The 26,975-nt window shown below is 46.3% G+C and overlaps 2 protein-coding genes across 2 annotated transcripts in view; one reads left to right on the forward strand and one right to left on the reverse strand.

Moving 5' to 3' along the window:
- LOC134984215 (oocyte zinc finger protein XlCOF7.1-like) overlaps positions 1–26,975 on the forward strand; it is a 194,752-nt gene that overhangs the window by 119,721 nt on the left and 48,056 nt on the right. The window lies entirely within an intron of this gene.
- LOC134984218 (oocyte zinc finger protein XlCOF7.1-like) overlaps positions 1–26,975 on the reverse strand; it is a 46,428-nt gene that overhangs the window by 7,566 nt on the left and 11,887 nt on the right. Inside the window, exon 6 of the mRNA XM_063949847.1 lies at positions 17,795–18,142. Coding sequence (XP_063805917.1) covers positions 17,795–18,142 — 348 coding nt within the window. The remainder of the gene's footprint in view (positions 1–17,794; positions 18,143–26,975) is intronic.

Consider the following 26,975-nt stretch of genomic DNA (forward strand, 5'->3'; position numbering starts at 1 on the left):
GTGGAGGTCGTGCTGCTGAGGAAGTCTGCTTCCCAGTTGTCCACTCCCGGAATGAACACTGCTGACAGTGCTTGCACGTGATTCTCCGCCTAACGAAGAATCCTGGTGGCTTCCGCCATTGCACCCTGCTTCTTGTGCCGCCCTGGCGGTTTACATGGGCCACTGCGGTGATGTTGTCTGACTGAATCAGCACTGGTTGGTTTCAAAGCAGAGGCTCCGTTTGACTCAGGGCGTTGTATATGGCCCTTAGTTCCAGGATATTGATGTGCAGACAAGACTCCCGACTTGACCACAGCCCTTGGAAGTTTCTTCCCTGAGTGACTGCCCCCCATCCTCGGAGGCTTGCATCCGTGGTCACCAGGACCCAGTCCTGTATGCCGAACCTGCGGCCTTCGAGGAGGTGAGCACTTTGCAGCCACCACAGAAGAGACACCCTGGCCCTGGGGGATAGGGGGATCAGCCGATGCATCTGAAGATGCGATCCGGACCACTTGTCCAACAGATCCCACTGAAAGATCCTCGCATGGAACCTGCCGAAGGGAATGGCTTCGTATGACGCCACCATCTTTCCCAGGACTCGCGTGCAGTGATGCACCGATACCTGTTTCGGTTTTAGGAGGTCTCTGACCAGAGTCACGAGCTCTTGAGCCTTCTCCGCCGGGAGAAACACCTTCTTCTGGCCTGTGTCCAGAATCATGCCCATGAAAGGCAGACGCGTCGTAGGGATCAGCTGCGACTTTGGAATATTCAGGATCCACCCGTGTTGTTGCAACACTTCCTGAGAGTGTGCTAAGCCGATCAGCAACTGCTCCCTGGACCTCGCCTTTATGAGGAGATTGTCCAAGTATGGGATAATTGTAACTCCTTTCTTTCGAAGGAGTACCATCATCTCCGCCATTACCTTGGTAAATATTCTCGGTGCCGTGGACAGGCCAAACGACAACGTCTGGAATTGGAAATAACAGTCCTGTACCACAAACCTGAGGTACTCCTGATGAGGTGGATAAATGGGGACATGCAAGTAAGCATCCTTGATGTCCAGCGACACCATAAAATCCCCCTCTTCCAGGCTTGCAATGACCGCTCTGTGCGATTCCATTTTGAACTTGAATTTCTTCAGATAAATGTTCAGGGATTTTAAATTCAAAATGAGTCTGACCGAACCGTCCGGTTTCGCCACCACAAACATTGTGGAATAGTAGTCCCATCCCTGTTGAAGAAGGGGAACCTTCACCACCACCTGCTGGAGATATAACTTGTGAATTGCCGCCAACACTACCTCCCTTTCCATGGGAGAAGCCGGCAGGGACGATTTTAGGTAACGGTGAGGGGGCGTCACTTCGAATTCCAGCTTGTATCCCTGAGACACAATTTGTATAGCCCAAGGATCCACCCGTGAGCGAACCCACTGGTGGCTGAAATTTCGGAGACGTGCCCCCACCGCTCCTGACTCCGCCTTTGGAGCCCCAGCGTCACGCGGTGGATTTAGTGGAGGCTTTTTTTGAATGAAAGAACTGCATTTGGTAATACGGTGCTTAGGCTGTGAGGGAACATATGGCAAAAAATTCGACTTCCCAGCCGTTGCTGTGGAAACCAGGTCCGAGAGACCGTCCCCAAACAATTCCTCACCCTTGTAAGGTAAAACCTCCATGTGTTTTTTAGAGTCGGCATCACCAGTCCACTGCCGAGTCCACAGGACCCTTCTGGCAGAAATCGACATTGCGTTTACTCTTAGAGCCCAGTAGGCAAATATCCCTCTGGGCATCCCTCATATATAAGACAGTGTCTTTGATATGTCCCAGGGTCAGTAAAATAGTCTCCCTGTCCAGGGTATCTATCCCCTCAGACAGAGTATCTGTCCATGCTGCTACAGCACTACACATCCAGGCCGAAGCAGTTGCTGGCCTCAGGAGAGTACCAGAATGTGTATAAACAGACTTCAGGATACCTTCCTGCTTTCTATCCGCAGGATCCTTTAGGGCGGCCTGTGACGGCAGGGCCACCTTCTTAGATAAGCGTGTCAGAGCTTTATCTACCCTAGGGGAGGATTCCCAGCGTTATCTGTCCGTTGGTGGAAAAGGGTAAGCCATAAGCAATCTTTTGGAAATTACTACTTTCCTATCAGGGGAATACCACGCTTTTTCACATAATTCATTTAATTCATGTGAAGGGGGAAAAGTCACTTCTTGCTTTTTCTCCCCATACATATAAACCCTCTTGTCAGGGACAGGGTTTTCCTCTGATATGTGCAATACATCCTTCATTGCTATAATCATGTATCGGATGGCTTTAGTCAATTTAGGCTGCAACTTAGCATCATCGTCATCGACACTGGAGTCAGAATCCGTGTCGATATCTGTGTCAACAATCTAGGATAGCGGGCGCTTTTGAGACCCCGACGGCCTCTGAGCTGTAGGATCAGACATGGGCTGAAACCCTGACTGTCCCAAGGCTTCAGCTTTATACAACCTCTTATGCAAGGAGCTTACGTTATCATTAAACACCTTCCACATATCCATCCAATCAGCTGTCGGCGCCGTCGGCGGCGACCCCACATTCATCTGCACTTGTTCTGCCTCCACGTATCCTTTCTCGTCAAACATGTTGACACAAACGTACCGACACACTGCACACACCCAGGGAATGCTCACTTTAGGACAGGACCCCCACAAAGGCCTTTTGGGGACACAGAGAGTATGCCAGCACACACCCCAGCGCTATATAACCCAGGGATTAGACAGTAATTTAGTGTTTACCCAGTAGCTGCTGTTTATGACAATTTGCGCCTAAATTTATGTGCCCCCCTCTCTTTTTACCCTTTTTCTACCTGGATACTGCAGGGGAGAGCCTGGGGAGCTTCCTCTCAGCTGAGCTGTGGAGAGAAAATGGCGCTGGTGAGTGCTGAGGAAGAAGGCCCCGCCCCCTCAGCGGCGGGCTTCTGTCCCGGGTCTTTGTAAATAAAATGGCGGGGGCTCGTACATATATACAGTGCCCGGCTGTATATATGTGTCTTTTTGCCAAGAGGTATCCTAATTGCTGCCCAGGGCGCCCCCCCCCCCCCTGCGCCCTGCACCCTACAGTGACCAGAGTGTGTGGGTAGTGTGGGCGCAATGGCGCACAGCTGCAGTGCTGTGCGCTACCTCATGTGAAGACAGTAGTCTTCTGCCACCGATTTCGATGTCTTCTTGCTTCTGCCGGCTTCTGACTTCTGGCTCTGCGAGGGGGACGGCGGCGCGGCTCCGGGAACGTACGACCAAGGTTAGGTACCTGTGTTCGATCCCTCTGGAGCTAATGGTGTCCAGTAGCCTAAGAAGCGCAACCTAGCCGCAGTTAGTAGGTTTGCTTCTCTCCCCTCAGTCCCACGTAGCAGAGAGTCTGTTGCCAGCAGAAGATCTCTGAAAATAAAAAAACCTAATAAATACTTTCTTATTAGCAAGCTCAGGAGAGCGCACTAAAAGCACCCAGCTCTGGCCGGGCACAGATTCTAACTGAGGTCTGGAGGAGGGGCATAGATGGAGGAGCCAGTGCACACCAGTAGTACTGATTCTTTCTTAGAGTGCCCAGTCTCCTGCGGAGCGCATCTGTTCCCCATGGTCTTTACGGAGTCCCCAGCATCCACTAGGACGGTAAGAGAAAATTTGATTTACCGGCGGTAGCTGTGGAAACCAGGTCCGTCAGCCCATCCCCAAACAATACGTCTCCCTTATAGGGTAGGACTTCCATATGTTTTTTGGAATCCGCATCACCCGTCCATTGGCGAGTCTATAAGGATCGTCTCGCTGAGATAGACATGGCATTGGCCTTAGAAGCTAGCAATCCAATATCCCTTTGAGCATCTCTCATAAATAAGACTGCGTCTTTAATATGGGCTAGAATTAACAATATAGGCCCTCATTCCGAGTTGATCGCTCGCAAGGCGAATGTAGCAGAGTTACACACGCTAAGCCTACGCCTACTGGGAGTGAATCTTAGCTTCTTAAAATTGCGACCGATGTATGCGCAATATTGCGATCACAAACGACTTAGCAGTTTTAGAGTAGCTTCAGACTTACTCTGCCTGTGCGATCAGTTCTGTGCTTTTCGTTCCTGGTTGACGTCACAAACACACCCAGCGTTCGCCCAGGCACTCCCACCGTTTCTCCGGCCACTCCTGCGTTTTTTCCGGAAACGGTAGCGTTTTCAGCCACACGCCCCTAAAACGCCGTGTTTCCGCCCAGTAACACCCATTTCCTGTCAATCACAATGCGATCGCCGGAGCGATGAAAAAGCCGTGAGTAAAATTACTTTCTTCATAGTAAAGTTACTTGGCGCAGTCGCAGTGCGAACATTGTTGCGCATGCGCACTAAGCGGATTCTCACTGCGATGCGATGAAAAACACCGAGCGAACAACTCGGAATGAGGGCCACTATAGTATCTCTATCCATGGTATCAAATTCAGCCGTCAGATCATCTGTCCATGCTGAAATTGCGCTACATACCCATGCCGACGCAATAGTCGGTCTTAGCACAGCTCCAGTATGCGAATAAAATAAGAATTTACTTACCGATAATTCTATTTCTCGTAGTCCGTAGTGGATGCTGGGACTCCGTAAGGACCATGGGGATTAGCGGCTCCGCAGGAGACAGGGCACAAAAAGTAAAAGCTTTTGGACTAGCTGGTGTGCACTGGCTCCTCCCCCTATGACCCTCCTCCAAGCCTCAGTTAGGATTCTGTGCCCGGACGAGCGTACACAATAAGGAAGGATCTTGAATCCCGGGTAAGACTCATACCAGCCCACCAATCACACTGTACAACCTGTGATCTGAACCCAGTTAACAGCATGATAACAGAGGAGCCTCTGCAAAGATGGCTCTCAACAATAAAAACCCGATTTTTGTAACAATAACTATGTACAAGTATTGCAGACAATCCGCACTTGGGATGGGCGCCCAGCATCCACTACGGACTACGAGAAATAGAATTATCGGTAAGTAAATTCTTATTTTCTCTGACGTCCTAAGTGGATGCTGGGACTCCGTAAGGACCATGGGGATTATACCAAAGCTCCCAAACGGGCGGGAGAGTGCGGATGACTCTGCAGCACCGAATGAGAGAACTCCAGGTCCTCCTCAGCCAGGGTATCAAATTTGTAAAATTTTGCAAACGTGTTTGCCCCTGACCAAGTAGCTGCTCGGCAAAGTTGTAAAGCCGAGACCCCTCGGGCAGCCGCCCAAGATGAGCCCACCTTCCTTGTGGAGTGGGCATTTACAGATTTTGGCTGTGGCAGGCCTGCCACAGAATGTGCAAGCTGAATTGTACTACAAATCCAACGAGCAATTGTCTGCTTAGAAGCAGGAGCACCCAGCTTGTTGGGTGCATATAGTATAAACAGCGAGTCAGACTTTCAGACTCCAGCCGTCCTTGAAATATATATTTTCAGGGCTCTGACAACGTCTAGCAACATGGAGTCCTCCAAGTCCCTAGTAGCCGCAGGCACCACAATAGGTTGGTTCAGGTGAAACGATAACACCACCTTAGGGAGAAACTGGGGACGGGTTCGCAGTTCTGCCCTGTCCGAATGGAAAATCAGATATGGGCTTTTGTAAGATAAAGCCGCCAATTCTGACACTTGCCTGGCCGAGGCCAGGGCCAGCAGCATGGTCACTTTCCATGTGAGATATTTCAAATCCACAGATTTGAGCGGTTCAAACCAATGTGATTTGAGGAATCTCAGAACTACATTGAGATCCCACGGTGCCACTGGAGGCACAAAAGGGGGCTGTATATGCAGTACTCCCTTGACAAACGTCTGGACTTCAGGAACTGAAGCCAATTCTTTCTGGAAGAAAATCGACAGGGCCGAAATTTGAACCTTAATGGACCCCAATTTGAGGCCCATAGATACTCCTGTTTGCAGGAAATGCAGAAATCGACCCAGTTGAAATTCCTCCGTCGGAGCCCTCCTGGCCTCACACCACGCAACATATTTTCGCCAAATACGGTGATAATGTTGTGCGGTCACCTCCTTCCTGGCTTTGATCAGGGTAGGGATGACTTCCTCCGGAATGCCTTTATCCTTCAGGATCCGGCGTTCAACCGCCATGCCGTCAAACGCAGCCGCGGTAAGTCTTGGAACAGACAGGGTCCTTGCTGAAGCAGGTCATTTCTTAACGGCAGAGGCCACGGGTCCTCTGTGAGCATCTCTTGAAGTTCCGGGTACCAAGTCCTTCTTGGCCAATCCGGAGCCACGAGTATAGTTCTTACTCCTCTCCGTCTTATAATTCTCAGTACCTTGGGTATGAGAGGCAGAGGAGGGAACACATACACTGACTGGAACACCCAAGGTGTTACCAGAGCGTCCACAGCTATTGCCTGAGGGTCCCTTGACCTGGCGCAATACCTGTCTAGTTTTTTGTTGAGGCGGGACGCCATCATGTCCACCTTTGGTTTTTCCCAACAGTTCACAATCATGTGGAAGACTTCCGGATGAAGTCCCCACTCTCCCGGGTGGAGGTCGTGCCTGCTGAGGAAGTCTGCTTCCCAGTTGTCCACTCCCGGAATGAACACTGCTGACAGTGCTATCACATGATTTTCCGCCCAGCGAAGAATCCTTGCAGCTTCCGCCATTGCCCTCCTGCTTCTTGTGCCGCCCTGCCTGTTTATGTGGGCGACTGCTGTGATGTTGTCCGACCGGATCAACACCGGCTGCCCTTGAAGCAGAGGTCTTGCTAGGCTTAGAGCATTGTAAATTGCCCTTAGCTCCAGTATATTTATGTGAAGTGAAGTCTCCAGGCTTGACCACACTCCCTGGAAATTTCTTCCCTGTGTGACTGCTCCCCAGCCTCTCAGGCTGGCATCCGTGGTCACCAGGACCCAGTCCTGAATGCTGAATCTGCGGCCCTCTAGAAGATGAGCACTCTGCAACCACCACAGAAGAGACACCCTTGTCCTCGGAGACAGGGTTATCCGCTGATGCATCTGAAGATGCGATCCGGACCATTTGTCCAGCAGATCCCACTGAAAAGTTCTTGCGTGGAATCTGCCGAATGGAATCGCTTCGTAAGAAGCCACCATTTTCCCCAGGACCCTTGTGCATTGATGCACTGACACTTGGCCTGGTTTTAGGAGGTTCCTGACAAGCTCGGATAACTCCCTGGCTTTCTCCTCCGGGAGAAACACTTTTTTCTGGACTGTGTCCAGAATCATCCCTAGGAACAGCAGACGTGTCGTCGGATTCAGCTGCGATTTTGGAATATTTAGAATCCATCCGTGCTGTCGTAGTACTACTTGAGATAGTGCTACTCCGACCTCTAACTGTTCTCTGGACCTTGCCCTTATCAGGAGATCGTCCAAGTAAGGGATAATTAAGACGCCTTTTCTTCGAAGAAGAATCATCATTTCGGCCATTACCTTGGTAAAGACCCGGGGTGCCGTGGACAATCCAAACGGCAGCGTTTGAAACTGATAGTGACAGTTCTGTACCACGAACCTGAGGTACCCTTGGTGAGAAGGGCAAATTGGGACATGGAGGTAAGCATCCTTGATGTCCAGAGACACCATATAGTCCCCTTCTTCCAGGCTCGCTATCACTGCTCTGAGTGACTCCATTTTGAATTTGAACCTTTGTATGTAAGTGTTGAAGGACTTCAGATTTAGAATAGGTCTCACCGAGCCGTCCGGCTTCGGTACCACAAACAGTGTGGAATAATACCCCTTTCCCTGTTGTAGGAGGGGTACTTTTATTATCACCTGCTGGGAATACAGCTTGTGAATGGCTTCCAATACCGCCTCCCTGTCGGAGGGAGACGTTGGTAAAGCAGACTTCAGGAACCGGCGAGGGGGAGACGTCTCGAATTCCAATCTGTACCCCTGAGATACTACCTACAGGATCCAGGGGTCCACTTGCGAGTGAGCCCACTGCGCGCTGAAACTCTTGAGACGAGGGGCTGCCCGCTGCAGTCTTTTCCCCCTTCCTCTACCCCGGGGCAGATATGAGTGGCCTTTTGCCCGCTTGCCCTTATGGGGACGAGAGGACTGAGGCTGAAAAGACGGTGTCTTTTTCTGCTGAGGGGTGACTTGGGGTAGAAAGGTGGATTTTCCAGCTGTTGCCGTGGCCACCAGGTCCGATAGACCGACCCCAAATAACTCCTCCCCTTTATACGGCAATACTTCCATGTGCCGTTTGGAATCCGCATCACCTGACCACTGTCGTGTCCATAAACTTCTTCTGGCAGAAATGGACAGCGCACTTCTTCTTGATGCCAGAGTGCAAATATCCCTCTGTGCATCTCGCATATATAGAAATGCATCTATTAAATGCTCTATAGTCAATAATATATTGTCCCTGTCCAGGGTATCAATATTTTCAGTCAGGGACTCCGACCAAGCCACCCCAGCACTGCACATCCAGGCTGAGGCGATGGCTGGTCGTAGTATAACACCAGTATGTGTGTATATACTTTTTAGGATATTTTCCAGCTTCCTATCAGCTGGCTCCTTGAGGGCGGCCGTATCAGGAGACGGTAACGCCACTTGTTTTGATAAGCGTGTGAGCGCTTTATCCACCCTAGGGGGTGTTTCCCAACGCGCCCTAACCTCTGGCGGGAAAGGGTACAATGCCAATAATTTTTTAGAAATTAGCAGTTTTTTATCGGGGGAAACCCACGCTTCATCACACACCTCATTTAATTCATCTGATTCAGGAAAAACTACGGGTAGTTTTTTCACACCCCACATAATACCCCTTTTTGTGGTACTTGTAGTATCAAAAATATGCAAAACCTCCTTCATTGCCGTGATCATGTAACGTGTGGCCCTACTGGAAAATACGTTTGTTTCTTCACCGTCGACACTGGAGTCAGTGTCCGTGTCTGTGTCTGTGTCGACCGACTGAGGTAATGGGCGCTTTAGAGCCCCTGACGGTGTTTGAGACGCCTGGACAGGCACTAGCTGATTTGCCGGCTGTCTCATGTCGTCAACAGTCTTTTCCTTAAATAAGACCATCCAATCAGGTGTCGACTCCCTAGGAGGTGACATCACTAATACAGGCAATTGCTCCGCCTCCACACCATTTTCCTCCTCATACATGTCGACACACACGTACCGACACACAGCACACACACAGGGAATGCTCTGATAGAGGACAGGACCCCACTAGCCCTTTGGGGAGACAGAGGGAGAGTTTGCCAGCACACACCAAAGCGCTATAATATGTATAGGGACAACCTTATAATAAGTGTTTCTCCCTTATAGCTGCTATGTAGTTTTTCTAGCCAAATTAGTGCCCCCCCCCTCTCTTTTTTACCCCGTTTCTGTAGTGCAGGACTGCAGGGGAGAGTCAGGGAGACGTCCTTCCAGCGGAGCTGTGAGGGAAAATGGCGCTTGTGTGCTGAGGAGATAGGCTCCGCCCCCTTCTCGGCTGCCTTTTCTCCCGCTTTTTTAGGAAAAACTGGCAGGAGTTAAATACATCCATATAGCCCAGGAGCTATATGTGATGTATTTTTAGCCATATATAGTGTTTACATTGCGTCTCAGGGCACCCCCCCCCCAGCGCCCTGCACCCTCAGTGACCGCAGTGTGAAGTGTGCTGAGAGCAATGGTGCACAGCTGCAGTGCTGTGGGCTACCTTTACTGAAGACAGCTGTCTTCTGCCGCCGATTTCCGGAACTCTTCTGTCTTCTGGCTCTGTAAGGGGGCCGGCGGCGCGGCTCCGGGACCCATCCATGGCTGGGCCTGTGATCGTCCCTCTGGAGCTAATGTCCAGTAGCCAAGAAGCCCAATCCACTCTGCACGCAGGTGAGTTCGCTTCTTCTCCCCTTAGTCCCTCGATGCAGTGAGCTTGTTGCCAGCAGGACTCACTGAAAATAAAAAAAAAACCTAAGTCTAAACTTTTACACTAAGCAGCTCAGGAGAGCCACCTAGTGTGCACCCTTCTCGGCAGGGCACAAAAATCTAACTGAGGCTTGGAGGAGGGTCATAGGGGGAGGAGCCAGTGCACACCAGCTAGTCCAAAAGCTTTTACTTTTTGTGCCCTGTCTCCTGCGGAGCCGCTAATCCCCATGGTCCATACGGAGTCCCAGCATCCACTTAGGACGTCAGAGAAATAGACTTTAAAGTAGTCTCCTGCCTGCGATCCGCAGGATCCTTGAGGGCCGCTGTGTCTGGAGACAGTAGCGCCACTTTCTTGGACAGGCGCGTTAAGGCCTTGTCCACAGTGGGAGGTGATTCCCAACGCCCCCTGTCCTGTTTAGGGAAGGGGTATGCCATATAAATAATTTTTGGGATCTGCGGTCTCTTCTCCGGAGTCTCCCAAGCCTTTTCAAAGAACTCATTTAGTTCATGAGATGTGGGAAAATAAATAATCTGTTTCTTACCCTTAAACATGTGTACCCTTGTGTCGGGGACCGAGGGTTCATCCTCAATATGCAACACATCCCTTATTGCCACAATCATACACTGAATGCTTTTTGTCACCTTAGGTTGCAATTTTACTTCATCATAGTCGACACTGGAATCAAAGTCCGTGTCGGTAGTAGTGTCCACAATTTGTGCTAAGGGACGTTTTTGAGACCCCGACGGGCCCTGTGAGTCGGTCCAATCCGAGGATTGACCCCCTGATGCCTCCCTGGATTCAGCCTTATCAAGCCTTTAATGTAAAGATGCCACACTTGCATTCAACATATGCCACATGTCCATCCATTCCTGAGTCGGCACCACCGACGGGGACACACCACTCATTTGCTCCACCTCCTCCTTGGAGAAGCGTTCCGCCTCAGACATGTCGACACGCACGTACCGACACCCCACACACACAGGGATTAACCTATAAGGGGACAAAACCCCAACCAGGTCCTTAGGAGAGACAGAGAGTGTGTATGCCAGCACACACCCAGCTCCTAAATAACACCGGAAAAAATAAATGACCAGATAGCGCTTTTATATATATATATATATATATATATATATATATATATAGATAGATATATATATATATATATATATATATATATCCAATTCCCACTCACTGCGTTACCAATGTGCCCCCCTCCTCTTTTTCCAGCCCGTGAAAGTGTTCAGCAGGGGAGAGACCGGGGAGCCAGCGTTTGAATTGCAGCTAACACTACATTCCGTTCTGGTGTAGAAGCTGGTAATGCCGACTTGAAAAATTGGCGCGGGGGCACCTCTTCGAATTCCAGTTTGTAACCCTGGGAAACTATTTCCAACACCCAAGGATTCAGGTCTGAGCTGACTCAGGCCTGGCTGAAAAGTTGAAGACGTGCCCCCACCGGTGCAGACCTATAAAGGGACAAAACCCCAACCATGCCCTTAGGAGAGACAGAGAGAGAGTATGCCAGCACACACCCAGCGCTCAAATAACACCGGAAAAAATAAATGACCAGATAGCGCTTTTATATATATATATATATACAATTCCCACTCACTGCGTTACCAATGTGCCCCCCAGCAGGGGAGAGACCGGGGAGCCAGTGTCCTCATGCAGCTTCTGTGGAGAAAATGGCGCTGGTTAGTGGTGAGGATCAAGCTCCGCCCACCCGACGGCGGGCTTCGGTCCCAGTGCAATTGTAATAAAATGGCGGGGGATCTGTGATTTACTGCCTCCGCAGCCTAATCATACTCTTTGTGCATCAAACTTTGAGTATTATTGCTGCCCAGGGCGCCCTGCACCCATCAGTGCTGCCTCTGTGTGTTGTGTCTGGGAGCAATGGCGCGCAGCGGTACCTCAAGAAGATCTGAAGTCTTCTGCCGCCTGAGATGTCTTCTATCTTCTCATACTCGCCCGGCTTCTATCTTCCAGCATCTGTGAGGAGGACGGCGGCGCGGCTGCGGGACGAACCCCAGGGCGAGACCTGCGTTCCGATCCCTCTGGAGCTAATGGTGTCCAGTAGCCTAAGAAGCAGAGCCTATCAGTTAAGTAGGTCTGCTTCTCTCCCCTCAGTCCCACGATGCAGGGAGCCTGTTGCCAGCAGTGCTCCCTGAAAATAAAAAACCTAACAAAATTATTTTTCTACAGAAAACTCAGGAGAGCTCTCTGCAGTGCACCCATACTCCTCTGGGCACAGAATCTAACTGAGGTCTGGAGGAGGGGTATAGAGGGAAGAGCCAGTGCACACCCATAGGAAAAGTTCTTTTTAGGTGCCCATGTCTCCTGCGGAGCCCGTCTATAACCCATGGTCCTTACGGAGTCCCCAGCATCCTCTAGGATGTAAGAGAAAAAGGCTTTGTAGATGTTTACTACTGTATTGTCTTACTGACCTATAGTTTCCTACTGTATTGTCTTACTGACCTATAGTTTCCTTCTGTATTGTCTTACTGACCTATAGTTTCTTACTGTATTGTCTTACTGACCTATAGTTTCCTACTGTATTGTCTTACTGACCTATAGTTTCCTTCTGTATTGTCTTACTGACCTATAGTTTCCTACTGTATTGTCTTACTGACCTATAGTTTCCTACTGTATTGTCTTACTGACCTATAGTTTTACTGTATTGTCTTACTGACCTATAGTTTCCTACTGTATTGTCTTACTGACCTATAGTTTCTTACTGTATTGTCTTACTGACCTATAGTTTCTTCTGTATTGTCTTACTGACCTATAGTTTCCTTCTGTATTGTCTTACTGACCTATAGTTTCCTTCTGTATTGTCTTACTGACCTATAGTTTCCTTCTGTATTGTCTTACTGACCTATAGTTTCCTTTTGTATTGTCTTACTGACCTATAGTTTCCTTTTGTATTGTCTTACTGACCTACAGTTTCCTTCTGTATTGTCTTACTGACCTATAGTTGCTTCTGTATTGTCTTACTGACCTATAGTTTCCTTCTGTATTGTCTTACTGACCTATAGTTTCCTTTTGTATTGTCTTACTGACCTATAGTTTCCTTTTGTATTGTCTTACTGACCTACAGTTTCCTACTGTATTGTCTTACTGACCTATAGTTTGTTCTGCATTGTTTTACTGACCTATAGTTTCCTTCTCTATTCTTACTGACCTATAGTTTCTTCTGTATTGTCTTACTCATCTAGTTTCCTTCTACATTGTCTTATTGACCTATAGTTTCCTACTGTATCACTGTCTTACTGACCTATAGTTTCCTGTCTTACTGACCTATAGTTTCCTACTGTATTGTCTTACTGACCTATTGTTTCTTCTGTATTGTCTTACTGACCTATTGTTTCTTCTGTATTGTCTTAGTGACCTATAGTTTCCTTCTACATTGTCTTACTGACCTATATAGTTTCCTACTGTATCACTGTCTTACTGACCTATAGTTTCCTGTCTTACTGACCTATAGTTTCCTACTGTATTGTCTTACTGACCTAAAGTTTCTTCTGTATTGTCTTACTGACCTATAACTTCCTACTGTATCACTGTCTTACTGACCTATAGTTTCCTGTCTTACTGACCTATAGTTTCCTACTGTATTGTCTTACTAACCTAAAGTTTCTTCTGTATTGTCTTACTGACCTATAGTTTCCTACTGTATTGTCTTACTGACCTATTGTTTCTTCTGTATTGTCCTACTGACCTATAGTTTCTTACTGTATTGTCTTAGGGCCCTACACACTAAAAGATTATCTGTCCAATCTGGCTGATTGGAAAGAAAATCTGGCAATGTCTGAGAGCAAATGGCAATTTACTATTTGCTCTCAAAGATTGGAAAACAGACAAAAATGGACTTTCAGACAAATTGGTTACATTTGTTTCATTAAACCAATTTATCTGAAGTGTGTTTGTCCATTTTCTTGATTTTGGGAGCAAATGGTTGATTGTCATTTGCTCCCAGACATCGCCAGATTTTCTTTCCAATCAGCCAGATTGGACAGATAATCTTTAAGTGTGTAGGGCCCTTTACTGACCTATAGTTTCTGACTGTATTGTCTTACTGACCTATAGTTTCCTACTGTATTGTCTTACTGACCTATAGTTTCCTTCTGTATTGTCTTACTGACCTACAGTTTCCTTCTACATTGTCTTATTGACCTATAGTTTCCTACTGTATCACTGTCTTACTGACCTATAGTTTCCTGTCTTACTGACCTATAGTTTCCTACTGTATTGTCTTACTGACCTATTGTTTCTTCTGTATTGTCTTACTGACCTATTGTTTCTTCTGTATTGTCTTAGTGACCTATAGTTTCCTTCTACATTGTCTTACTGACCTATATAGTTTCCTACTGTATCACTGTCTTACTGACCTATAGTTTCCTGTCTTACTGACCTATAGTTTCCTACTGTATTGTCTTACTGACCTAAAGTTTCTTCTGTATTGTCTTACTGACCTATAGCTTCCTACTGTATCACTGTCTTACTGACCTATAGTTTCCTGTCTTACTGACCTATAGTTTCCTACTGTATTGTCTTACTAACCTAAAGTTTCTTCTGTATTGTCTTACTGACCTATAGTTTCCTACTGTATTGTCTTACTGACCTATTGTTTCTTCTGTATTGTCTTACTGACCTATTGTTTCTTCTGTATTGTCCTACTGACCTATAGTTTCTTACTGTATTGTCTTAGGGCCCTACACACTAAAAGATTATCTGTCCAATCTGGCTGATTGGAAAGAAAATCTGGCAATGTCTGAGAGCAAATGGCAATTTACTATTTGCTCTCAAAGATTGGAAAACAGACAAAAATGGACTTTCAGACAAATTGGTTACATTTGTTTCATTAAACCAATTTATCTGAAGTGTGTTTGTCCATTTTCTTGATTTTGGGAGCAAATGGTTGATTGTCATTTGCTCCCAGACATCGCCAGATTTTCTTTCCAATCAGCCAGATTGGACAGATAATCTTTAAGTGTGTAGGGCCCTTTACTGACCTATAGTTTCTGACTGTATTGTCTTACTGACCTATAGTTTCCTACTGTATTGTCTTACTGACCTATAGTTTCCTTCTGTATTGTCTTACGGACCTACAGTTTCCTTCTACATTGTCTTATTGACCTATAGTTTCCTACTGTATCACTGTCTTACTGACCTATAGTTTCCTGTCTTACTGACCTATAGTTTCCTACTGTATTGTCTTACTGACCTATTGTTTCTTCTGTATTGTCTTACTGACCTATTGTTTCTTCTGTATTGTCTTAGTGACCTATAGTTTCCTTCTACATTTTCTTACTGACCTATATAGTTTCCTACTGTATCACTGTCTTACTGACCTATAGTTTCCTGTCTTACTGACCTATAGTTTCCTACTGTATTGTCTTACTGACCTAAAGTTTCTTCTGTATTGTCTTACTGACCTATAGCTTCCTACTGTATCACTGTCTTACTGACCTATAGTTTCCTGTCTTACTGACCTATAGTTTCCTACTGTATTGTCTTACTAACCTAAAGTTTCTTCTGTATTGTCTTACTGACTTATAGTTTCCTACTGTATTGTCTTACTGACCTATTGTTTCTTCTGTATTGTCTTACTGACCTATTGTTTCTTCTGTATTGTCCTACTGACCTATAGTTTCTTACTGTATTGTCTTAGGGCCCTACACACTAAAAGATTATCTGTCCAATCTGGCTGATTGGAAAGAAAATCTGGCAATGTCTGAGAGCAAATGGCAATTTACTATTTGCTCTCAAAGATTGGAAAACAGACAAAAATGGACTTTCAGACAAATTGGTTACATTTGTTTCATTAAACCAATTTATCTGAAGTGTGTTTGTCCATTTTCTTGATTTTGGGAGCAAATGGTTGATTGTCATTTGCTCCCAGACATCGCCAGATTTTCTTTCCAATCAGCCAGATTGGACAGATAATCTTTAAGTGTGTAGGGCCCTTTACTGACCTATAGTTTCTGACTGTATTGTCTTACTGACCTATAGTTTCCTACTGTATTGTCTTACTGACCTATAGTTTTTTACTGTATGGTCTTACTGACGTATCGTGGCTTACTGTAGTCTTACTGGTCTATAGTTTCCTTATTTATTGTCTTGCTGACCTATAGTTTCTTCTGTAATGTCTTACTGACCTACAGTTTCCTACTGTAATGTCTTACTGACCTATAGTTTCTTCTGTATTGTCTTACTGACCTATAGTTTTTTCTGTATCGTTTTACTGACCTATAGTTTCTTCTGTATTGTCTTACTGACCTATAGTTTCCTTCTGTATTGTCTTACAGACCTATAGTTTCTTCTGTAATGTCTTACTGACCTATGGTTTATTCTGTATTGTCTTACTGACCTATAGTTTCTTCTGTATTGTCTTACTGACCTATAGTTTCCTTCTGTATTGTTTTACTGACCTATAGTTTCCTTCTGTATTGTCTTACAGACCTATAGTTTCCTATATACATAGTTTTCCTGTCTATGTATGGTAGGTATGGAAGGGATACCTACCATACATAGACAGTATATATAAGCCTCAGCCTCTCCCTTATGAAAATGATAATGAATAAGGTGTATGTGTGGATACCATGCACATGTAACTGATTCTATTTACAGGAAACAATAGGGAGAGCCCACGGCTGTCTGGCAGTATTCTAGATGGTAAAGTATTACACATATGAATATATTTCTTCTAAATAAAATATTTTTCACCCTGATTGATATAATACTGATAGTAAGACAATTCAGTCAATAGTAATCTTTCTTTTAAGTAAGTAAGATCCATATATATGAATTTTTAGTGAATAGTTATTAAAGGTTATATTTTAATTGCAATTAAGTTAACAAGAGTGCTCCCAAAAAGGAAGTTTACTTCTTTCTTTCCGGACCGCTCTTCTATGAAGAAGGGAAATATATGCTGTTTATTGAGAGATGCTCCCTGTAAGGAATTTACCACTTGCAGCTGAAATTGCAAAAGACCCCACCCCTTGCATCAGGTAAATTAATGTCTCCTATGATTATGACTTCTCCCTTTAAAGTCATTTTAGTGATGTCCAACAATAGATTCCTGTCCAAATCCTGCCCCAGGCCACGTGGTCTAGAGATCACCCCAATGCGAATAATGTCCTTTTTCCCGGTTTCTGTGGTGACCAAAAGGGCCTCAGATTTGTCTTCAATATTTTGTATTAATTGAAGTAGCATTTATGCTTTTTTCCCACATACATTGCTACCCTTCCTCCTACACTGACCATTCTATCCTTCCTAAATAAATTGTATCCTGGTATAGCTATGTCCCAGTCATGATTCTCATTGCACTATGACTCTGTAATTGCCACAATATCCAGGTTATCCCTGGTCATTATCACAATTAGCTCTGGAATTTTGTCTCCTAATCTCCTAGCATTTGCACACATAGCTTTAAGAATTATGTCTGTGCATCTGTTATTAGTAGCCATGTCCAGACAGTACAAAATAAATGACAAGTTTAAAGTTGAAATTACCTGTTTGGTGATGTTGTTCAGTATTTGGTATTTGTTTTTTTAACTAATCAGGAATCACAAACTGTCCTTTACACCACGACTACACCTCACTAAATGAAAAGATATAGTAAACATGACCACAAATGGCCAAATAGGTCTACTATATACAAGGAGTTATTTAATACCTGCATCATCTAACAAAATGAAGGTTATTTAATAAATGGTTGCTAAACTGAGAAATTTAGATCCCATACAAATTACACACTACTACTTATATATGATCCCTAAAAACTTCTGCTTGTTACTTTTAATAACACTATAGTGATGTGTGTAATAACTCTCTTCATCTGATATTTGTCATGGATAACCTTGTGTTATAAACACCCAACTGAGAACTGGGATGATGGCAGAGGATGGTGTAGAATAAGAGATTGCTGTAGTGACTGAGCAATGAGAATATGTTACTTCTGTAATAAGTGTTTATTACTCACCTGTGCTGATATCTGTAGGGATCTCCTCCTCCTTACACTGCTGATGACCCCTCACATACATCTCTTCTTCTCCCTCTGTATCTTCTGTCATCATATCAGTCGCATATGTCTTTTCTTCTCCCTCTATATCTTCTGCCTTCATATCAGTCACATACGTCTCCTCTTCTCCCTCTATATCTTTTGCCTTTATATCAGTCACATACATCTCTTCTTCTCCCTCTATATCTTCTGCCTTTATATCAGTCACATATGTCTCTTCTTCTTCCTCTATATCTTCTGCCTTTATATCAGTCACATATGTCTCTTCTTCTCTCCTTATATCTTCTGCCTTTATACAAGAAAGACGTTCTACCTAAATAACCCCAAAAAAGATGATTTTGGTACTTACCGATAAATCCATTTCTCTGAATCCTCTAGGGGACACTGGAGTCTTATACAGTAGGGGTGTGAAGCTTGCAACCGGAGGTGTGGCACAATCTAAAATTAGCATTGTCTGCACAGCCAGCTCCTCCCCCTTCACATCCCTCCTCCCTCAGTTTGGAAAACGTGACTGAGAGAATAGGACATGATACTATAGCACTTGGCGAGGAACCAAACCGTACAACAAAGCAAACAGCATCCAAGAAACTCTTAACAGAAAAACCAACGCTGTTTGCACGAACTGTTTGAACAAGAACTTTGAACACAGCAGGTTGAGAGCACCGAGGCGGGCATCCAGTGTCCCCTAGAGGATTCAGAGAAATGGTGTCAAAGTCAGAAAAATATCATGATGCACACTACCATATTTGCACCTCATACAGGTCCGCGCTGCGCATGCGTGCGCTCTCCCGTGCGTGTGCATACCCGCTGTTGCGTGCACCCGCGGGCGCACGGTATGCGCATTTATGGTAAGAGTTTCTGTGTGCCCAGCGTGCGACTCAATCGTTACATATTTTTAACATATAATGTATTTTATAGATTATGGTCCCTTTGATAGATTCTGAAAGTTTAGTTAATGTAGCATGTTCATGGACAGAGAGATCCCTCTTTGTTTGATACGAAGGGTCAGACATGGGTCATACAGTGGTGTTTAGTATCCATCGGAAGAGTATTTAATTAGCAATATTCCGGTGTTGGTTTGAAGCGGATTAATCGCTCGTGCGAATAGTTATGGACATAAGAAGTTTATGTCCATTTACTATTATTTGCACTTACTTAGTCATGCGGCGGGAAAACTAGTTTCCCACCCACCTGAGCAGTTGGAAATAGTCACAGCCCACCTGTATGAATCAACCTATGACCTTTTGTTATAATGCGAAGACGAATTCCTGTGTCCAATGAACAATGAGATTGTAGGGACCATTGAATTGTATTGTGTGTGGGGCATAAATAGAATAGCCGATCATATCCAGCTCTATTCATTCTCTTCAACGGTTCTCATCACTGATAATCGGGAGCTGGATATTCAGAAAGGCGCATGCGATCATTCCCTTTGTGCGTAAGTTTTTTCCGCAATCATATTGTCTTTAAAGTTATTGTGAGCCATATCTCTCTCTCTCTCCTCTTTCTATCTCATTTTCCCTTAAACGTAATTGTATTGTATTGTATTTCCTGTGTAGTTATCTGGTTAGTTAGTCTATGTTATATTGTAGTGTATGACTTGTATTGTATTATTCTTTTTGCAAGTATAACATTCATATAAGGCGTTAGACCCTAAGCCCGGTATCTGTGTATTTCTTATATCTCTAAGTATTCTCAGAGCGTCGGTGACGCTCAAACAGCTTTTAAGTTAATAAGGTTACACTGTGTTGCATTTACACCCTATCACTACACTAAAGTTTTACTGCATATTACATTGTTTATGGTTTAGATATAAAGGTTTAACATTGTGAGCGTCTGCGCCGCTGGTGATCTCCTTGTGGTCCCGAGCATCTGCTACGCTAATAGCGAACCATTACGTTAGTCGGCAGCCAATAGCGTGCCTGCCTGTGATCTCTTGGCCGTGAGCGAACGTGACGCTTGAGCGTCTCGACTACGGCTAAGCGATTGTTATGCAACGTGCGTACCCTTACGGTATTCCATACGTCAATAGCGTACAGTGTTCTTAGACCTCTTAAAGGGTTTTAAGTAAGATAAATATTTAGCTTTATCAATGGATTTATCGGTAAGTACCAAAATCCTCTTTTATCTTTCATCCACTAGGGGACACTGGAGTCTTATACAGTAGGGGACGTCCCAAAGTTATCCCCAAGGGAGGGAGTGCTGTCGATGGCCTGCAAAACTAAACGTCCGAACTTAGAATTTCCGGACGCCAAGGTATCAAACCTGTAAAAGTTTGCGAATGTGTGGGCTGAGACCACGTTGTCGCTCTGCAAAATTGAGTAGTGGAAGCACCTCAAATAGCCGCCCATGAGGCACCCACTGATCTGGTATTATGAGCACCAGTCTGAACCGGAAACTGCTTACCACAGGAAATATTAGCTTGCCGATTGGCAAAGCTATTCCATCTAAACAAAGACTGCCTAGATGCTGGCCAACCATTCTTTGGACCAAACCAATGGTCCGACCTTCTAAAGGACGACGTAACTTGTAGTATATTCGTAAGCTCGGACAACATCCAAAGACACGTCCCCATCTGCGAATCCCTGAAAGGATAGGACCACAATCGGTTGGTTTACCTGAAACCCCGAAACGACCTTAGGAAGGAAATCCGCTCATGTACGGAGTTTGGCCTTATCCTTCTGGAAAATTAACAAAGGACTCTAACCTGATAGGGCTCCTTACACCGAAACCCTTCCAGCCGAAGCCAAGGCAAGTAATAAGGTGACCTTCCAAGAGAGATATTGCAGGTCTGTTCTTTCCAACGGCTCAAAAGATGGTGATCTCAAAAATTCCAACTACAAATCTAAGTCCCACTGCGCAGTGGGAGGACGGAAAGGAGGTTGTATCCTCAGAACCCCCTGTAAAAAGGTTTGAACCTCTTGTAAGGATGCTAACCGCTGTTGAAATAGGATGGAGAGAGACGAAACTTGAACCTTCAAGGAACCTAGTCTTAGTCCTTCATCTAGACCAGCTGGAGTGAAAAGTAGAAGTCTGGGTAAGTGGACATTCGTCTAATTCTACCCATGTTCCTAACACCAGTCCATGTACTTCTTCTAATGTCTGCAGTCGTACATGGGTGTCACCGGCTTTCGAGCAGCGATCATCTTTAGGAATAGCCATTCTTGGTATACCTCTCACTCTTAAGATCCGGGTCTCAACAGCCACGCCATTAAACGTAGCCTGTTCAGGTCTGAGTGGAGGAACGGCCCCTGATATAGCCTGTCCTCCCTTCGAGGTAACCGCCAAGGGTCCTCCGCTAGTATCCCCCGTAAGTCCGAGTACCAACCTCTACGGGGCCAACTTGGTGCTATGAGAATTGCCCATACTCGCTCTCGTATTACCCCTTTTTGGAGGATTCGGGGTATGAGTGGGAAAGGCGGAAAAATGTAAACCCTTCTGTAACACCAAGGAAGTGTCAGCGTGTCCAGTTCTTCTGCTGCTGGATCTCTTGTTCTGGACACATATCTGGGCAGCTAATGATTTTGTCGAGACGCCATCAGGTCCACCTGAGGTAGACACCATCTACTCACATTCATGTCGAAGATCTGTGTAAACACCGCTCGCCTGGATGCAGTCCTAGCGACTGTGATAATCTGCTTTCCGGTTCACTGTTGACCACTAACTATATCTTCGGCTAAGAGAAGCGATTTGTAAACTGTTTCTCAGTTCGAGAATGGTTATGGGTAACCCGCTTTCCAGTAAAGTCCATTTGCCCTGAAAGTGATGGGTCTCTAGGACCGCTTCCCCAACCTCTGAGACTGGCATTTGTTCTGAGAATCCTCCAATCCTAAATTCAAAATTCTTGCCTGCTGCAAGGTTTTAGTGGAACGACCACCCAATTAAGGAGATCCGTATCTCTTGTGAAAATAAGATTTTACTTACCGATAAATCTATTTCTCGTAGTCCGTAGTGGATGCTGGGACTCCGTAAGGACCATGGGGAATAGCGGCTCCGCAGGAGACAGGGCACAATACTAAAAGCTTTAGGATCAGGTGGTGTGTACTGGCTCCTCCCCCTATGACCCTCCTCCAAGCCTCAGTTAGGATACTGTGCCCGGACGAGCGTGCATAATAAGGAAGGATATTGAATCCCGGGTAAGACTCATACCAGCCACACCAATCACACCGTACAACCTGTGATCTGAACCCAGTTAACAGTATGATAACAACGAAGGAGCCTCTGAAAGGATGGCTCACAACAAGAATAACCCAATTTTTGTAACAATAACTATGTACAAGTATTGCAGACAATCCGCACTTGGGATGGGCGCCCAGCATCCACTACGGACTACGAGAAATAGATTTATCGGTAAGTAGAATCTTATTTTCTCTGACGTCCTAGTGGATGCTGGGACTCCGTAAGGACCATGGGGATTATACCAAAGCTCCCAAACGGGCGGGAGAGTGCGGATGACTCTGCAGCACCGAATGAGAGAATTCCAGGTCCTCCTCAGCCAGGGTATCAAATTTGTAGAATTTAGCAAACGCGTTTGCCCCTGACCAAGTAACTGCTCGGCAAAGTTGCAAAGCCGAGACCCCTGGGGCAGCCGCCCAAGGATGAGCCCACTTCCTTGTGGAATGGGCTTTAACAGATTTTGACTGTGGCAGGCCTGCCACAGAATGTGTAAGCTGAATTGTATTACAAATCCAGCGAGCAATCGTCTGCTTAGAAGCAGGAGCACCCATCTTGTTGGGTGCATACAGGCTAAACAGCGAGTCAGATTTTCTGACTCCAGTCGTCCTGGAAACATATATTTTCAGGGCCCTGACAACGTCAAGTAACTTGGAGTCCTCCAAGTCCCTAGTAGCCGCAGGTACCACAATAGGTTGGTTCATGTGAAAAACAGAAACCACCTAAAGGAGAAATTGAGGACGAGTCCTCAATTTTGCCCTGTCAGAATGAAAAAATTTAGTAAGGGCTTTTATATGATAAAGCCGCCAATTCTGACAAACGCCTGGCTGAAGCCAGGGCTAACAGCATCGTCACCTTCCATGTGAGATATTTTAAGTCCACAGTGGTGAGTGGTTCAAACCACTGTGACTTTTAGGAAACTCAAAACAACATTGAGATCCCAAGGTGCACTGGAGGCACAAAAGGAGGCTGTATATGCAGTACCCCCTTTTACAAACGTCTGAACTTCAGGCACTGAAACCAGTTCTTTCTGGAAGAAATTCGACAGGGCCGAATTTTGAACCTTAATGGACCCTAATTTTAGGCCCATAGACAGTCCTGTTTGCAGGAAATGTAGGAAACGACCCAGTTGGAATTCCTCTGTAGGGGCCTTCTTGGCCTCGCACCACGCGACATATTTTCGCCAAATGCGGTGAAAATGTTTTGCGGTTACATCCTTCCTGGTTTCGACCAGGGTAGGGATGACTTCATCTGGAATGCCTTTTTCCTTCAGGATCCGGCGTTCAACCGCCATGCCGTCAAACGCAGCCGCGGTAAGTCTTGGAACAGACAAGGCCCCTGCTGGAGCAGGTCCTTTCTTAGAGGTAGAGGCCACGGGTCTTCCGTGAGCATCTCTTGAAGTTCCGGGCACCAAGTCCCTCTTGGCCAATCCGGAACCACGAGTATCGTTCTTACTCCTCTCCTTCTTATGATTCTCAGTACTTTTGGTATGAGAGGCATAGGAGGGAACATATACACTGACTGGTACACCCACGGTGTTACCAGAGCGTCCACCGCTATTGCCTGAGGGTCCCTTGACCTGGCGCAATATCTGTCTAATTTTGTTCAGGCGGGACGCCATCATGTCCACCTTTGGTTTTTCCCAACGGTTTACAATCATGTGGAAAACTTCCCGATGAAGTCCCCACTCTCCCAGGTGGAGGACATGCCTGCTGAGGAAGACTGCTTCCCAGTTTTCCACTCCCGGAAAGAACACTGCTGACAGTGCTACCACATGATTTTCCGCCCAGCGAAGAATCCTTGCCGTTTCTGCCATTGCCCTTCTGCTTCTTGTGCCGCCCTGTCTGTTTACGTGGGCGACTGCCGTGATGTTTTCCCACTGGATCAATACCGGCTGACCTTGAAGCAGAGGTCTTGCTAAGCTTAGAGCATTGTAAATTGCCCTTAGCTCCAGTATATTTATGTGGAGAGAAGTCTCCAGACTTGATCAAACTCCCTGGAAATTTTTTCCTTGTGTGACTGCTCCCCAGCCTCTCAGGCTGGCATCCGTGGTCACCAGGACCCAGTCCTGAATGCCGAATCTGCGGCCCTTTCATAGATGAGCACTCTGCAGCCAACGCAGAAGAAACACCCTTGTCCTTGGAGACAGGGTTATACGCTGATGCATCTGAAGATGCGATCCGGACCATTTTTCCAGCAGATCCCACTGAAAGGTTCTTGCGTGAAATCTACAGAATGGGATCGCTTTGTAAGAAACCACCATTTTTCACAGGACTTTTCCTAGTTTTAGGAGGTTCCTGACTAGCTCGGATAACTCCCTGGCTTTCTTCTCCGGGAGAAACATCTTTTTCTGAACTGTGTCCAGAATCATCCCTAGGAACAGTAGACGCGTCGTCGGAAAAAGCTGCGATTTTGGAATATTTAGAATCCACTCGTGCTGTCGTAGAACTACTTGAGATAGTGCTACTCCGACCTCCAACTGTTCTCTGGACCTTGCCCTTATCAGGAAATCGTCCATATTTCTTTTAAGAAGAATCATCATTTCGGCCATTACCTTGGTAAAGACCCGGGGTGCCGTGGACAATGCAAACGGCAGCGTCTGAACTGATAGTGACAGTTCTGTACCACGAACCTGAGGTACCCTTGGTGAGAAGGGCAAATTGGGACATGTAGGTAAGCATCCCTGATATCCAGTGACACCATATCGTCCCCTTCTTCCTGGTTCGCTATCACTGCTCTGAGTGATTCCATCTTGATTTGAACCTTTGTATGTAAGTGTTCAAATATTTCAGATTTCATCGAGCCATCTGGCTTCAGTACCACAATATAGTGTTGAATAATACCCCTTTCCTTGTTGTAGGAGGGGTACTTTGATTATCACCTGCTGGGAATACAGCATGTGAATTGTTTCCAATACTGCCTCCGTGTCGGAGGGAGACGTTGGTAAAGCAGACTTCGGGAACTTGTGAGGGGGAGATGTCTCGAATTTCCAATGTACATCTGGGATACTACGTGTAGGATCCAGGAGTCCACTTGCGAGTGAGCCCACTGCGTGCTGAAACTCTTGAGATGACCCCCCACCGCACCTGAGTCCGCTTGTACGGCCCCAGTGTCATGCTGCGGACTTGGTAGAAGCTGTGGAGGGCTTCTGTTCCTGGGAATGGGCTGCCTGCTGCAGTCTTCTTCCATTTCCTCTACCCCTGGGCAGATATGACTGGCCTTTTGCCCGCCTGCCCTTATGGGGGCGAAAGGACTGAGGCTGAAAAGACTGTGTCCTTTCTTGCTGAGATGTGACTTGGGGTAACAAAGGTGGATTTTCCAGCTGTTGCCATGGCCACCAGGTCCGATGGACCGCCCCTTTATACGGCAATACTTCCATGTGCCGTCTGGAATCTGCATCACCTGACCACTGTCGTGTCTGGCAGATATGGACATCACACTTACTCTTGATGCCAGAATGCAAATATCCCTCTGCGCATCTCGCATATATAGAAATGCATCCTTTAAATGCTCTATAGTCAATAAAATACTGTCCCTGTCAAGGGTATCAATATTTTCAGTCAGAGAATCCAACCAAGCCCCCCCAGCGCTGCACATCCAGGCTGAGGCGATTGCTGGTCGCAGTATAACACCAGTATGTGTATATATACGTTTTTAAGGATATTTTTCAGCCTTCTATCAGCTGGCTCCTTGAGGGCGGCCGTATCTGGAGACGGTAACGCCACTTGTTTTTATAAGCGTGTGAGCGCCTTATCCACCCTAAGGTGTGTTTCCCAACTCGCCCTAACTTCTGGCGGTAAAGGGTATACCGCCAATAATTTTCTATCGGAGGAAACCCACGTATCATCACACACTTCATTTAATTTATCTGATTCAGGAAAAACTACAGGTAGTTTTTTCACACCCCACATAATACCCTTATTTGTGGTACTTGTAGTATCAGAAATATGTAACACCTCCTTCATTGCCCTTAACATGTAACGTGTGGCCCTAAAGGAAAATACGTTTGTTTCTTCACCGTCGACACTGGAGTCAGTGTCCATGTCTGTGTCTGTGTCGACCGACTGAGGTAAATGGGCGTTTTAAAGCCCCTGACGGTGTCTGAGACGCATGGACAGGTACTAATTTGTTTGCCGGCCGTCTCATGTCGTCAACCGACCTTGCAGCGTGTTGACATTATCACGTAATTCCTAAATAAGCCATCCATTCCGGTGTCGACTCCCTAGAGAGTGACTCAATACAGGCAATTTCTCCGCCTCCTCACCAACATCGTCCTCCTACATGTCGACACACACGTACCGACACACAGCACACACACAGGGAATGCTCTGATAGAGGACAGGACCCCACTAGCCCTTTGGGGAGACAGAGGGAGAGTTTGCCAGCACACACCAAAAACGCTATAATTATACAGGGACAACCCCTTATACAAGTGTTTTCCCTTATAGCATTTTCACATATGCAATCATATCGCCAAATAAGTGCCCCCCCCTCTCTGTTTTAACCCTGTTTCTGTAGTGCAGTGCAGGGGAGAGGCTGGGAGCCTTCCCACCAGCATTTCTGTGAGGGAAAATGGCGCTGTGTGCTGAGGAGAATAGGCCCCGCCCCCTAAAACGGCGGGCTCTTCTCCCGGAGTTTGTGAGATCTGGCAGGGGTTAAATACATCCATATAGCCTCAAGGGCTATATGTGATGTATTTTAGCCATAAAAAAGGTATTATACATTGCTGCCCAGGGCGCCCCCCCCAGCGCCCTGCACCCTCAGTGACCGCTGGTGTGAAGTGTGCTGACAACAATGGCGCACAGCTGCAGTGCTGTGCGCTACCTTATGAAGACTGAAAGTCTTCTGCCGCCTGTTTCTGGACCTCTGCATCTTCGGCATCTGCAAGGGGGGTCGGCGGCGCGGCTCCGGGACCGGACTCCGCTGGGCCTGTGTTCGATCCCTCTGGAGCTAATGGTGTCCAGTAGCC

This window comes from Pseudophryne corroboree, assembly GCF_028390025.1.
Source record: "Pseudophryne corroboree isolate aPseCor3 chromosome 3 unlocalized genomic scaffold, aPseCor3.hap2 SUPER_3_unloc_40, whole genome shotgun sequence".
Lineage (NCBI taxonomy): Eukaryota > Metazoa > Chordata > Amphibia > Anura > Myobatrachidae > Pseudophryne > Pseudophryne corroboree.